This window comes from Typopeltis vanoorti, chromosome 13 (genome assembly GCF_054136105.1).
Source record: "Typopeltis vanoorti isolate ZY-2024b chromosome 13, IOZ_Tvanoo_1.0, whole genome shotgun sequence".
NCBI classification, from domain to species: Eukaryota; Metazoa; Arthropoda; class Arachnida; order Uropygi; family Thelyphonidae; genus Typopeltis; species Typopeltis vanoorti.
The window spans coordinates 22,341,836-22,358,259 of NC_143561.1; the positions used below are offsets into that span (position 1 = coordinate 22,341,836).

The 16,424-nt window shown below is 34.4% G+C and overlaps 1 protein-coding gene across 2 annotated transcripts in view; it reads left to right on the forward strand.

Annotated features, from left to right (window-relative positions):
• Positions 1-16,424, forward strand: part of LOC150099985 (uncharacterized) — a 308,484-nt gene that overhangs the window by 93,069 nt on the left and 198,991 nt on the right. The window contains exon 8 of one of the 2 annotated variants that reach the window (XM_090402298.1): positions 10,825-10,890. The exons of the other annotated variant lie outside the window; for it this stretch is intronic. Within the exon in view, the coding sequence (XP_090258424.1) occupies positions 10,825-10,890 (66 nt within the window). The remainder of the gene's footprint in view (positions 1-10,824; positions 10,891-16,424) is intronic. 2 annotated transcript variants of the gene reach the window in all.

The following is a 16,424-nucleotide window of genomic DNA, read 5'->3' on the forward strand; positions in this document are numbered from 1 at the left end:
ACTTGTTTTGCTAATCTTTCCTTGCCCATTCTGTTTAAGTGACCATACCACCTGAGATTTGCTCTGCTAATGCATTCTTGGATGCTGACAATGTCGAGTTCTTTCCTAATATCCTCATTTTTAATATGATATTGCCATTGATGTCATCTGTTCACGCCTGTAATCTTTCTCAGGACTCTCATATCTGTAGTCTCAAGTCTTTGGTCAAATGTTTTACTTCTGACCCAGCTCTCAGATTCATAAGTTAAAACTGGTTTGAACACTGTCTTGTATACAGCTAATTTAGTGATCCGATTAATTTCTCTCTTATTCCATATGAATTTATTCAATTGACTTCCTACCATACCAGCTTTGTTGATTCTGTTATCTATTTCCATATTTAATTTACCATCTTCACTAAAAATCGTGCTTAAGTAGCTGAAATGTTTTACTTGTCCCACAGGTTCTCCATTCACAACACAGTTGACATTTTCAACAATTCTACCTATTTTCATTGTCTTTGTCTTTTTAATGCTGACCTTCATACCATATCTATTACAACAGTTATTCAATTTAGTCAGGGAATCTTGCAAACTTGTAGCAGATTTATTTAGAAGTATAACATCGTTAAAGCAAAGAGCTGACATTAACATCTCCAATTTTGATATCATGTTTAATACCACTTTCCTTCATAATGTGATCCATATGGATAATGAATAACAGAGGGAAGATAATGTACATCCTTGTCTCACACCAGATTTAACATTAAACCATCTTCCTGTACTTCCTTCAATTCAAACTGCTGACTTACAACTCAAATAAAGACTAAGTATTGCTTGATATAATGGCCCATTGACACCATATAATTGTAGCGTATTGAATAGCTTCTCTCTTGGCACCTTGTCATATGCCTTTTCCAGATCGACCAAACTTAAATACAGATCTTTGTTATATTCCCATGCTTTCTCAACTATTTGTCGTAAAGTGAAGATCTGATCCTGACAGCCTCTATTTGGCCTGAATCCAGCTTGTTCTTCACCAAGCTTCCCTTCCACAATCATTCTGAACCGTTTCTCAAGTATACTTGCATAATTCTTACCAGGAACACTCAGTAGGAAAATACCTCTAATTCTCATTCGTGTGTAGAGGCTTAAGTGCTGTGAGGACATCATGTTGGAGGCTTAATGGATTTTTTACAACACTCAAAAAGAATTAAAATAGAATTTAATACTTCCTATATTTCGTCCTAGTCACTACGACATCTATGGGGATTACAAAAACACTTAAGGTAACATGCACACACAAATCTTACAATACTAAGCCCAACCACGTGGATGACACTAAAGTCCTATCTAGGTGGAGCGCCCTCTAATGGTGGTAGTAGGTGGCCTGGAATGTAAGGTGGGACCTCTGGTGATGAGTGTTTCCCAAATCTTCGGAAGCTTAATGCAACCATATTTATTAAGATTTGGTTGGTTTCTGAGAGCTGCTGCTGCTTCTAAAAAAAGTCTCTCTTTCTTGAATTTGCTGTGGTGGAGCATGGTGATTTTCTTCCATGATACTCTGTGGGTGGTGTCCAGAACATGGTCAGCCAAGCCTGAATGGCCATAGTTGTGTTTACAGATGTAACACTTGTGTTCCTCCAGGCAGATGGATGCTGATCTGCCTGTCTGTCCAAAGTACGCCAGCTTACAGAAACAGGGTACTTTGTAAACTCCAGGCAGCGTGAGAGGAGGGAGCTGATCTTTCATAGAATGGATAAGCGTAGCAAGTTTGCGGTAGGGCTTATATGCTGTGTGTAGGTTGTACTTTTTTTAGTATCTTGGCTATTTTTTTCAGATATGCCACGGATGTAGGGTATGGTGATGGCATTTTTAAAATCTTGTTGACGAGAAGGACGGGGAATGGGGGAGGAACTGATTATTTTTTTAATGCTAGCATCAAAAAATAATCAGTTCCTGATGCTAGCATCAAAAAAAAATCAGTTCCTCCCCCATTCCCCGTCCTTCTCGTCAACAAGATTTTAAAAATGCCATCACCATACCCTACATCCGTGGCACATCTGATAAAATAGCCAAGATACTAAAAAAGTACAGCCAACACACATCATATAAGCCCTACCGCAAACTTGCTACCCTTATCCGTTCAATGAAAGATCAGCTCCATCATCTCTCGCTGCCTGGAGTTTACAAAGTACCCTGTTCCTGTAAGCTGGCGTACTTTGAACAGACAGGCAAATCAGCATCCATCCACCTGGAGGAACACGTCTTACATCTGTAAACACAACTATGGCCATTCAGGCTTGGCTGACCATGTTCTGGACACCACCCACAGTGTATCATGGAAGAAAACCACCATGCTCCACCACAGCAAATTCAAGAAAGAGAGACTTTTCTTAGAAGCTGCAGCAGCTCTCAGAAACCAACCAAATCTTAATAAATATGGCTGCATTAAGCTTCTGAAGATTTGGGAAACACTCATCACCAGAGGTCCCACCTTACATTCCAGCGCTCCACCTAGATAGGACTTTAGTGTCACCCACGTGGTTGGGCTTAGTATTGTAAGATTTGTGTGTGCATGTTACATTAAGTGTTTTTGTAATCCCCGTAGATGTCCTAGTGACTAGGACGAAATATAGGAAGTATTAAATTCTATTTTAATTCTTTTTGAGTGTTGTAAAAAAATCCATTAAGCCTCCAACATGAAGCTCTAATTCTCACATTCAGTTTTATTTCCCTTTTTATATATGGGTACTATTAGAGCTCAACTCCAATCATCGGGAATTCGTCCCTCTGTCCAGGCTTTCTGAACTATGCAGTGCAGCCACTGTAAGACTTTTATACCTCCATACTTCAGCATTTCTGGTCGAATAACATCTGCTCCTGCTGCCTTTCCACATTTCAATCCTTTGATGGCTTTTTCTACTTCAAGTATGGATATGTATTCCTGACTGTATGCCTGTTTAGTGTTTTTTACCACTGTGCTCTCACTGCTTGTTTCATTTAGCAATTTTTCGAAGTAATTATTCCATACTTCGAGGATATCTTTTTCTCCTGTTTTCATGTCACCTTTATCATCTCTAACTCCTTTTACATCACTCTTTCCTCCATTTCTAAGCTTCTTCAACAACCTTTAGAATATCTTACCACCTTCTTGATATTTATTTTTTATGTTCTTGCCAAAGTCCTCCCATGACTTTTGTTTAGCCAATTTTACACAGTGTTTTGCTTTCTTACATTTGTCTCTGTATTCTCTAAGAGCAAAAGCCAACTTATTTTCCAGGAACTTTTGATATGATTTCTTCTTTTCCTTCACTGCCTCTTTAACTTCCTGTGTCCACCAGGGAGTCCTGATTTTTCTATCCTTGCAGACAACCTCACCACATGCCTCTCTGGCTGAATCAATCAGGGTTTTCTTCAAGGCTTGCCACTGAATCTCCAAGGTTTGGTTCCTGTTCTCAAACTCTTTCATTTTTTCTTCAATAATCTTTGTTAGTCTACAGTTCACATCTGAGAGCTGCTCAACTTTTATTCGCTTTAAAACTTTCTTACATGTTATTATTTTCAATATGAAATTCAGTTTTATCCTGCTCAAGACTAAATAGTGATCACTTCCAATTTCAAATCCTCTGTACACTCTGGTGTCCTGCACCAGGGAGAAAACATCACTATCAACAATAACATAGTCAATGAGACTTTTCTTATTACTTGCCTCTTCTCTCCATGTGAATTTGTGGTGATTTAAGGGTACCTTATTATTGGGTTTGGTGATGGTATGACAGTCGGTGTAAGTGTCTCCCGGTATCTGTGTTGGCTTTTTCTAAACAGAAAAATAATATTATGAATCATATGAAAGATGTTTGGTTAATGTATTTGAAGGGTTGGAGTTATTTATTTTTCTTTATTTCACTTATATAAAACCCAACCATATTAAGATTTCAGTATAGCTTATTGGCATTGTCTTTAGTGTTCCATATAGTTTTGTCTTGTTACAGTTCTTTTCTTTCATCTTAATGTGTCTTTTCCCAGATTTAAATAATTTAAACACAGATCGTCGTTATATTCCGATGATTTATTGACTTTTCTTGAGAAATTAGTGAACGCACTTTTTTATATTTTGTATCATATGAACTGTAAAGAAGATGGTGTTCAAGCTGTAAGTTATTATTCTAAGACTGGAGACCACAAATTTGAGAATTCTGGAAAAAAGATTAGGGGAGCAAACAGGTGGCATCACTGGCAGTATCATATTAAAAATGACAATATTAAAGAAAGATAGAACTTGACATTGTTATCATTATAAAATGTGTTGTCTTTAGGGATAGAATCAGATGTTTGCAGATAATGTAGTGATTTGGGCACATTCAGAAAAGGAATTGCAGAACAAATGGAATAGTATGATACAGATCTATTGATTACATATTAATAGTAGCAAGGAGGAGCACATGATTTAAAATTGTAGTGAAAATGTAAACATTAATGGTGTTAGACTCAATGGGCAAGATTTGAAGTAGTGAAAATTTAAAATATCTGGAAAGTATGCTTTATAGTAATGTAAAGTTTAGACCAGAGAAGGATTTCAAAAGTGTAAATAGACTACTTTGGAATAGTGAAGTCACACTTAAGTGCAAGTTTTTGATTAACAAAAGTTACTTTTCTTTTTATTTTGACTTATGCAGCAGAGATATGGAGACTAACAAAGAGACATGAATATAATACAAGCAATCCACATGTAATATAATGTGAACATTAGGAATAATTTATGGCTAAAAAGTGTTTAAGGAAATGCCTATGAACTCTTTCTTGAAGTGGTTTGGACATCTAATGAGAATGAACTTTGAAAGAATACCAAGAAGAATGTATGAAACGAAATTTGAGAGGGGAGGAGACCACTGAAAAGGTAAGAGAAGATATAGAAAAGAGAAGCTTGAAATGGCACAGTGTTCATGAAAGGAGGATAGAAAGAACTGGATAGATTTTTTCTGCCTAACCTGACCTGACAGTTTCTTTTGGAACAGTCGCTAAAGAGAAGAGGAACTGATTTTTTTGCTTTATAGCTATCGATTAAGAATATGTCTCATAATCCTTTCTTTTAGTGTTGCACAGTGATCAGCATTTATATTAGAAATTATGGACTTTACAACCGTGATATAAATAACTTTTAATTTCCTGACCTTTTGATCTTCATATTAAGATCATCATCTGGAGCATATACAAATATACAGGACAAGCTGAGTTACATTACATACAGTAAACTAGAGAAACAATGATTTGATCATAGGTTATTCTACTGGCATGACCTCTAGTGAAGAAGAAAAAAATTTATTATTTAGAAATTACATAAAGTTAAATTCTATTTGTGATAATATGAATAAACATTCTTGCTTATAGATAGTTTTCTTTCGGTAACAATGATGTTCTATTTTTAGCATTACAATTGTTATTTTTGATTTAGGATCCTGGATTAACTACAGTCCTGTTTATAGTTACTCTTAGAGAGGAAGGTTCTGTGGGTCGAATATGTGCCTTCCGTATGTTTGGGATTTTTAGACCATCATTATTTTTCAGGTTGGGGTGTTGATAATAATCTCACAGGCTTCCTTAAATTTGCATTCATACCATGTTTTGGTGTGATGTAGACAACTAGTGCTTTTCCAGTGAATTCTATGTAAAGTGTTCAGGGCATGATCAGAAAGGCCAGCTTCACCTTAATTATTATATTTAATGTGTCATTTATGTTCTTTTTTGTCTGATAGGAATTGTGCGCCTGTAACATACCATATATAGGGGAAACAGGATGCACATGCACCTGTAACATACTATATATAGAGGAAATTCTCTAGCTTACTGTATGTAATGTAACTCAGCTTGTCCTGTATTTGTCCAGATGATGATCTTAATATGAAGATCGAAACATTGGGAAATTAAGAGTTATTTATAACACGGTTGTAAAGTTCCATAATTTCTAATATGAATATGTCTTATAAGAATTTCAAATTTTTATTTGGCCCTCACTTTTTTTGCAAACTCTAAGGCAGTTTTTTCCCCCACACAAGTGTTATGGAAATAAACTGTTTAATTTTTAAAACCCTCTGAAATGGTAAAAATTCTGCACACTGCTAAATATAAATTATATTATTTTTAAATTTAATATATTATATTATAAAATCCTGAGAATTGAAGTACAGGAATATGGTTTTATGTTAAATCTGGTGTCAGACAAGGATGTACATTATCTCCTTTGTTATTTATTATCTATATGGATCACGTTATGAAGGAAAGTGGTATTAAACCTGATCAAAATGGAAGATGTTAATCTCAGCTCTTTGCTTTATGCGGACGATGTTATACTTCTAAATAAATCCACTACAAGTCTGCAAGATTCCCTGCTAAATTGAATAACTGTTGTAATAGATTTAGTATGAAGATCAGCAGTAGCAAGACAAAGACAATGAAAATAGGCAGAAGCATTGAAAATATCAACTGCATTGTGAATGGTGAATGCATAGAACAAGTAAAACATTTCAGCTACTTGGCACGATTTTTAGTGAAGATGGTAAATTAAATATGGAAATAGATAACAATCAACAAAGTTGGTATGATTGGAAGTCAAGTGAATAAATTTATATGGAATAAGAGAGAAATTTGTCAAAACACTAAATTAGCTGTATACACGACAATGTTTAAACCAATTTTAATTATGGATCTGGGAGCTCTGATAAAAATAAACCAAAAAAAAAATTGACCAGAGACTAGAGACCACAGATATTGAGAGTCCTGAGAAAGATTAGGGGTGTGAACAGATGGCATCAGTGGCAATATCATATTAAAAATGAGGATATTAGGAAAGAACTTAGCATTGTTAGTATTCCTGGATGCTAACACACGTGGCATGGTCACTTAAACAGAATGAAAAGGAAAGATTAGCAAAACAAGTGCTCTCTGCCAGGTTGCCAGGAAAAAGACCCAATGGAAGCCCAAGATATAGGTGGATTGATACAGTAAAAAGTGCCTTAGAAGATAGAAATATAAGATCTGATAATATTGGAGACTTGACAGGTAACAGATTGATTTTGAGGAAAATTGTAGATAGGAAGTTAGTAATGTAAATTTTTCATCTAGTGCTATCATATCCTGTACACCTCTTGAGGGTAAATGTCAGGAATTTGATGATGATGATGATATTATAAAATCCTTTTAATTATATCACTGTTTAATAGGATGTAAAATAATATTCCATCTAAAAGACATATGATAAATAACTCATTTTTGTTGAAATTAAAAAATTAGGCAGCTTCAGCCCCTTGAATTAATAATTTGACTTGAAATTTCTCAGTTATTAGACATTTGACTCAGTAGTAGAGAACAGATGTTAGTGATAATAAAGTAAGTCAAAGAATATAAGAAAAAAAAACAAGTAATGTGTTGCTATGATTCACTCTAAATTTGTACTCGATGATGGAATTACTATTTCAAGTTTCCTGGGAACAAAAATTACGGATGTGATAGATGCAGTTGAGAAACAGAAAAATAAGGTAAAGTAATAGAGATGATGGTTCTCCTAGAAACAGTTGATTTTACTGATGATAAAGTATGAGAAAAAGAATATGAAAGAGTTACTGGAAGAAGTGATCGAGTGAAAATTATTGGTATGGTATTGAATGGCTGGATTTATTAGGATGAGACCATATGCACAGAGAAACCAGTTCATCATAGGAAGAATAATGAGAATGTGTGTGTGTGTATTAAGTGACTAAGTTATGGCGATGTTAATTGTAAATCTGGTCTAGTGGCAGATGTGTACACATCAGATTTGGACTTTTTTTTGAGTGTGTTTGCGTGTGTGGAGACTGAAGAGAAAGTTGCATAACTCAGCCAAGCTGATTGCAAATGTAAGTTTACAAATAAAAAGCCAGTGATTATTGTGATGCCTGCACTTAAATGCCAGGAGCATAAGGACAAAACTGATCTGGGTAGTAGCCCTTCCCATAATGCATAGCATTACATGCATCCAAAAGCACTTGTGATTTGCATTATGGGATACTAAAACAATCGATGTTAAGTCATTAGCTTCTATATACAAGTAGCCCAGTTGTGAAAATACTTCCTGCACAAACTTTGTTGCTTACACTTGGATAAGAATTAAACTAAGAATATAATTTCTTGGCATCTTTAATTTAAGGAATAAAGGGGTTTTGTCCTAAGATTATTGGTAGTAGTGAAACCTAGCCTCTCAGAATCTGATGTTTTAACTAGAATTGAGTGTAGAAGATATAGTATTTTTAGAAAGAACAGAAGAGATAGGCAAGAAGGCAGTACTACAAATGGTATCAGGTAATTAGCTTCCAGTTAGGGTAGAATCTCAAAAAGGCAATAGTAATTTTATTTATTTATTCGTATGGAGTTTCCTCCATTTTTCTCCCCATCCCTATTGGGGCAAGTTGAGTCCCCTCACGGGGGGTTAGGTTTATAGCTGTAGATCCGTGTGTGTGTTCAGGGGGCCGGTTTGCTTGCTTGTGGGATGAAAAACGCCAGATAAAGGCAATAGTAATAATGTTCCATTTAGCAATGAGTTTGAAACTATCTGATATGAAGTGGCATTAAACAAGATGGCATATATGGTAAGGTGTCACTTCAGACCTGGTAGGTCAGTTTAATAGGTATTAAATGTAATCGTTGTGTGCTTTAAATTCTCTGAAATTGATTGGATAGCAAAGAAAACTTGTAAGAATGAAGGACAGTTTCTTGAGATGTTGAGAGACAGCTTTCTCAAGTGGCACATAAAAGAGGGAACTCAAGGTCAAAGAGCATTAGATTTGATCATAACATCAGAAGTTTCGGTTAAGAATGTGACTGTTTTACCTCCAGTTTATGCCAGTGATCAGGCTTTATGGCCTGGGAAATAGCTAAATATATGGATGTCCCAATTAGGTTGCATGTTGAACTGCACATCTGGAAATTATGACAAACTCAATACTATGTTCAGTTCCACATCGTCAGTTACTGAATGATAAGAATATCAGCAGTGCATGCTAATGGAATATTTAATTGAACTGGTTAGTCCCTTAACCTGGTTATATAAGTTGTCTTTTTTCATGCAAGAATCCCACGGTAATAGAAAGAACGTATAATACTTTTTACACGATCATGTTGTAGAAGGTGGTGTAAAAAGTCATGTGTCAACTACCAACCTATCAGTATCTTTGTAGAGTGGTGGTGAAGATTTTAGAAAGGCTGGTAAGAACTTGCATACAGAAATAGGTTGACAGATGAGATATACTTTGCAAGGAACAAAATGGGCTTACTAAACAAAGATTTTGTCTGAGTAAGTTGCTCATAATTTATAATAATGTTCTGGCTGAGTTAGATAGTATCAGTAGCTTGATTGTGATGCTGTTGGATTTTGCTAAGGAATTTGACAGAATATTGCATGAATGACTTTTTACATTGCATGAAGATTGTATACAGGACTGGGATATAAGCTATTGACTTTGATAAGAGGATGACTGATGATACTCTGACAGACAGGATATCATCAGAAAGTTATATGGTGGACGAGTCTTCTAGATTTAAGTTGACTATTAGTGTACCACAGAGATCAGTCCTTGGACCATTGTTCATTTTGTACATTATTGATGTTGGGAAGGTAAGGACAGGATATGTTCAACTGTTTACTTATGATTCGCATGCACACACACACACACACACACACACACACACACACACACACACACATATAGATATATATGAGAGAGAGAGAGAGCAATTAATTGGGATGTTGTTGATATGCATAACTTACAGAATGACTTGAATAGGTTGGAACTATGGGAAAATGATGATGGCTATCAGTTCAATGTTAATAATTGTAAAGTAATGGTAGTGCACTTTGGTGGGATGAAATTTTCAACAGCATACAGGGGTGTCCCATAATTCTTATGTTATATATGCTATAAATATATTATTATATTATATACTATATTTTTATACGGTTTTAAAATTTTATAATGTTGTGGACCTATTGGTGAGTAATTCTTGGAGAAACTGAGGCTAGAGATCTTGGAGCTATGGTAGACAGGAAATTGTAGTCCTAAGGTCACATAGCAAAAATAACAACTACAACTCTGAGGATAATTGCAAAGCTGAAACAAACACTGATGTGTAAATATAAGGAATTCATTTTGCCTGTTTGCAAGATCCCTTGATAGGACTACATTGAGGATTACTATGTGAAGATTTGGTCTCCTGGATTCAGAGGAAAAGCTATGGAGAATCTGAAGAGGAGTTGTTTTGGGATTATGGAATGTATACTATAAGGGCAGAGCATGTGAACTCCAGACACTGGTAAACAGGAGAAAGATGTCAAGTGGCCTGTAACTTCTGAAATGGTGTTATAGGCTACTGAAATTTTTTGTTATATGGAAGATGCTGAGAGGACAAGGAGCATTCATGGAAGTTGAGTTTGTATGTGTTATATAATGGGTGAGAGCTACAGTTTGCCTGTTGAAATGGTGAGTGCATTTAGTGAGAGTGAATACAAGAGAAGATATGATGAATGATGAGTGAATACATAGCCTCTCATGATGAGTCCGAGACTTCCTGGAAGTCTCTGATGATGATAAAATGAGTAATTCAATGGAAATATGTTATCATTTATGTCCATCATTTCATTTTTAATGTTATATAACTAATGGAGTTATACTCAAGTTTGATTTATGTAAAGAAAGTTGTAAATAAAAGTTCTATGATTGATAATTATGATATGAGTTATCTGGAACTAGTCCTTTTTTGTGGTTGTTACAATTTTCACTCCAGTTATTCTTTATTTTATTTATTTTTTCTCATGCAGGAAAAGGAAGAACTTAATGCTGACACCCATAAAACATGTTTATTAAGAGAATGTGAAGAATTAACGGTAATAGTTTCTTTTTGCTATTTTCAAATTTTATTCTATGAATGGCACTAAATATTTCAAGTCAATATTGCCTCTAGTTTTTCCATATGTTTTATGTAATGTGTGTGGTTCTTCGCATACAAGCACTTGATGTGTAATGAATACTCAGCTTGTGTAGAGACTGAGTTTTCTTTAGTAGATTTTTATTGGTATTTGGTGTGTGTGTGTGGGGGGGGGTACTACAATCTCCTAACATGCAGCAAACTTTTTGACCATTGAAGTGTTCCCTCTTCTGCATGGCCATATTCTTTCATCCTTAATAGAGGGATTAAATCCTTAATGTATAATAGAAGTATTAGGTATTTGACTGTTCTAGCTTCATTGGTCTTTCCATCTTGCAACTGTTCTGCCTCTCTCTCTCTCTCTCTGTGATCTGTATTTATTCACTTCTTTTGGTAGTGGATATTCTTTCTATGGTATATGGTGATTTGATAATTAAATTTACACTTACTAAAAGAGTCACTACATCAAGCTTCCTAGGAGCTGAAATAAAGAATGTAATAAAGGCAATAGTAAAACAGATTATAGTGCTAGTCAGAAGTAACGATTTAATGGCAAATGTAGTATGACATAGGATATGAAGACTTAATGGAAGAAATGAAAAAGAAAGGTAAGAAAGTAAAAATGGTTATTTTATTACGAGATACAATAGTAATGAGTTTAGAAGGAGGACAATGATATCAAATGATTCAATGCACAGGTTACATAGAAAAAATGGGTGTGAGTTTTTGGATGTGTAGAGTGATTTTGATGGTAGGAAAGATTTGTATAAGAGGGGTGGCCTGCGCTTGAATTGATTTGCCATCAGATGCCTATAGAAGTCCTTTACTGAAATTAGACCTAATGCACTGAGTCAGGGAAACTAGATTTTGGAGAAATGCTGATGATGTGTATGTCAGTGCAGCTAAGATTTGTAGACATAATAATGATATGAATATCAATGAGCATGGTTATGAATCTGCTGAATGGATGGACTACACTTTGGATTTTAGTCTTTTGAGTGTTTGGGTATTGAAAAGAGAAAGTTGTCGAATTTGACTAGACACTGTAGATTTAAGTATAAGAAAAGCAAGGGAGGGAACTTGTGGTTGTGTTTGTTGCTTTGGTGAATACAGTGTAGCCTAAAATTATTGGCATTTGTGAAGCCTGGGTCTCAGAAATGGATGTCGTAACTGGAATCAAGTGCAAAGGATATAATATTTTTAGGAATGATAGGAGAGTGGGGGGGGGGGGGTACTATTAATATCTGATGATCTGAGTCCAGTTAGGATAAAAACACATGAAAGCAATAATGGTAGTATCGTCATGTGTATCACTGAGTTCGAGGCTATGTGGTATGAAGGGGAAGCTATCAGGATGAAATACATGGTGGGATGTTACTATAGACCTGCAGGTTCAGTTGCTAGGATAAAGAATTGGTACCAAATTACCCTAATGAGTAATTATTATGGGTGACTTAAATTATCCAAATATTGATTGGGTAGCAGAAAAACTCATGAGAAGAATAAAGTAGAATTTACTGATCTGTTGCATGACAACTTTCTCAAACAGCATATGAAAGAAGCTACTCAAGGACAAAAGAGTTAGATTTGATCATAGCATCAGAAGATGTCTCAGTTTAAAATGTGACTGTTTTGCCACATATTGGCAACAGTGATATGCTGTGCTGACCTGGGAAGTAGCCAACTGTATGAATCTTCCAATCAGTTATAGGTTATATGAACTACAAATTTGGATATTATGACAAACTTAGGAGAACATTATCTTTGGTTCCATACTGTCAGTTGTTGAAAGGAAGGGATATCAACAGCGCACGGGAAAATGCGATATCTGAATGCATTCAGATATCGACTACACTGCATGGAGATTTAAAGGTGCATGAGAAGGAGGTTCTAAAGTTGTTGTATAACCTAGATAAGAATTCAGCATTTGGGGCAGATGGGATATCAGCACATGTGCTAAAGGAACGTTCAGCCAAACTGGCTAGGCCCCTAACATGTTTGTATAATTTGAGTCATAGCTCAAGAAAGATTTCACACAATGGAAAGAATATGATAATTCCTTTGCACCTCACCTTGTGGTGTAGTGCAAAGACTGATGTATCTGTTGACCTATCAGTATCTCTGAAATAATTATAAAGATTTTGGGTCGACAAACAATATGTACTTTGCAGCACAGTTTACTAAAGAGAGTTCATGCCTGAGCAATATGCTCATTTTATAATAATGTTACTGCTGAGTTGGATAAAGGGAATGGATACACTATGATATGGAATTTTTTGAGTTGTTAGAAAAGGCATTTGTCATAAAGGAAAAAGAAAAATTGGTCCTTGTTGGAGATATAAACAGCAGAATAGAAAACATAGAAATGTTTGGGGGGAGTTTGAAAAAAAAAAGAGCAAAGCTAATAATAGTGGTAAGTATCAACTGGGTTTCTGTTCAGAACATGAACTAGTTATTAATAACACCATGTTAAAACATAATGATGCGCATAAATTCACATGGAGAGAAGATGCATGAAATAAGTCTCATTGACTGTGTGATTGTTGATAGTAATATCTTCATGCCTATTCAGGATAGAAGAATATGTAGCAGATTTGAAATAGGAAATGATCTCCAGTCCTGAGGAGGATATAAGAAAGTTTTAAAAAGAGTCAAAGTGAATCAGCTTTCCAAGATGAATTGTCGACTCTAATATAGAAATATTGCAGAAAAAATGAAAGGGTTGAAACAATCGAGCCTTGGAGACCGCTCAACTCCAAAGAAAACATTGATTAATTCAACTAGAAAGGCATATGGTAAAGTTACCTAGGGAAGAAGAGGCAGAACTCCATGGTTGACTGAGAAAGTTAAAGAGAAAAGAAAAAAATGCATAAAATGTTCACAGCGAATTAGTCATTATGTGCTCAGAGAAAAAAATATAAGAAAGCTAAGCTATTTTTACACATAGCTTAACATTGTACTGAAAGACTTTGGCAAGAGTATTGAAGATTGGTATCAGGAAAGTAGCAAAATTTCTAGAGGCTATTGAAAAACTTAGAAATAGAGGAAAGAGCACAGTAAAAGGAAACATTATAAAGGTGACATGAAAACTGATTGATATTACAAAAAAATTACAAAAAAAACACTTCTGTATTTGTCATTTTATCATCAATAAAAAGACAATGAAAATTGGCAGAAATATTGAAGATATCAACTGCATCCTGAATGGAGAAACCCTATAAAACAAGTGAAACATTTCTGCTCTTTAGGCACAATTTTTAGTTAAGATAATTTAAATATGGAAATAGACAACAGAATTTGCAAAGTTGGTATGGTAGGAAATCAAATGAATATATTTATATGAAATAAGAGAGAAATTAGTTAAAAACACTTAAACTAGCTATATATAAGTTTCTGTGAAAGATTAGGAGAGTGACTAGACAGCATCAATGGCAGTGTCATATGAAAAATGAAGATATTAGGAAAGAACTTGACATTGTTAGCATTCAAGAATATGTTACAGAGCTAATCTAAGGTGGTCACCTTTAGTAGAATGTGAGAGGGGAGGTCTAGCAAAACAAGTGTTCTTTGGCAGGAAAAACACCCTGATGAAGACCAAAATCTCGTTGAATTATTAGAGTAAGAAGTGCAGTAGAAGACTGAAATATAAGATCTGATAATATTGGAGTCTTGTCAGATAAGTTATAAGTGGGAAAATTATCATTTGAGTGAGGAAGGAAGTTTGAAGTTGTAATACCCTTCATATCCTGTACACCCCAATTGTGTATGTCAGGAATTTGATGATGAATTTAAAAAAAAAAAAAATAATAATTTACAAAATGTCTGATATATACTTGAAGGGGTGTACATGATAGTATAATAGTATATCATGAATATAATTTTTCTCCAAATTAGTCTGTTATTTGCTAAGTCTCCAACGTTGTCAGAATATATATTTTGATCTTCAACAGCCCATCTAATATATTTATTGAGTACTGCCACATAACCTTAGGTTTGACACAGTATGACCTTTGCCATCCTTTTGCAGGTAAACCATAAATCAACCAACGAACCAACAAGATTCTGGATTCGGGTCTTCCTGTTTGCTATCCTAGCAACAAAAAAATGTTTTACACATCTTCCATTTCTAGTTCTGTTTATGTAACCATACCACCTTAGATAAGCCCTCTGTACAAATTCTTCAGTGAAGTCCCTTTTTAATAATTTCACTTTTCATATGATTCTATGATTAATGTCATATTCAAAACTTTCATCTTCCTCAAAAGACTAGAGGCCAACTGTGATCTCTATTCCTTGATGAACTGTTGTTTAATCCAACTCAGATTCATAAATTAAAGTTGGTTTCAACACTGTCTTCTGTATACTGCTAGTTTAATATTTTGGATAATTTCTTATTCCATATAAATTTATTCAACTTGCTTCTCACCATACCAGCTTTACTTATTCCATTGTCCTTATTCATATATAATTCCCATCATCACTAAAAATTGTGCTTAAATGCCTTACATCTCGAAGTAGTGAAATATTTTACTTTTTCTATGGGTTCTCCATTCAAGAAGTAGCTAATGTTTTTATGTTCTTTCCTGTTTTTCATAGTTTTAGTATTTTTTTTATTTTGATTTTCATGCAAAATTTGTTATCACAGTTATTCAATTTATTAAAGAGTTCCTGAAGACTTGTATTGTATTTATTTAGGAGGTTATAATCACTTGCACGAAGCACTTAATATCTACATTTTTGATATCAAGTTTAATATTACTTTCCTTCATAATATCTTGAATAAGAGTGGAGATAGTGTGCACATACCTGATTTTACATCAAATCATCATTATGTATCACATCCAGTTCTAACGTTGATTTATAATTAAAATACATAGGATTATTACTCTCCATTCCTGTTTACACGGCATTTTGAACTGCTCTTTTCTTGTTAGTACTTGTTTTATGCCTTTTCCATATCCACACATTTAAATAAAGATCATTGTTTTATTCCTGTGATATTTCAACTGTTATCTTAAAGTAAAAATTTGTCAATCCCTATTTGGCCTAAAACCGTCTTGTTATTTCTCTTAAGTTTTTTCTTTCTGTACTTTTTCCTGTTAAGGCTTACATGCCTGAAAGCTAACAAATTCATGCCAAATTTGTTATAGCTTGTAAAAGATTTTAGATAAAAAAAAATCCTGAAGACCTGTACTGGAATTTATTTAGCAGTGTCTTTCATTTTAATTTCAAGTTTAATACCTCTTTCCTTCATGTTATCTAGTGTAAAATTTTTATGCATATATATTTGATAATTTCTGATTGTCATCTGTTTTACCTTCATTCAATGTTTCCAGTTTCTGATAACTTTTTCTGCCTTAAGTATATTTGTCTTTACAATTCCTATTGACTATTTTCCGCCATTGTTCTTTTTTACTGCTGACATCCAAAATATCATCTTCAATTTTTATATCATCTTTGTCTCTTCTCATTCCTATTACAGTAATCTTTACT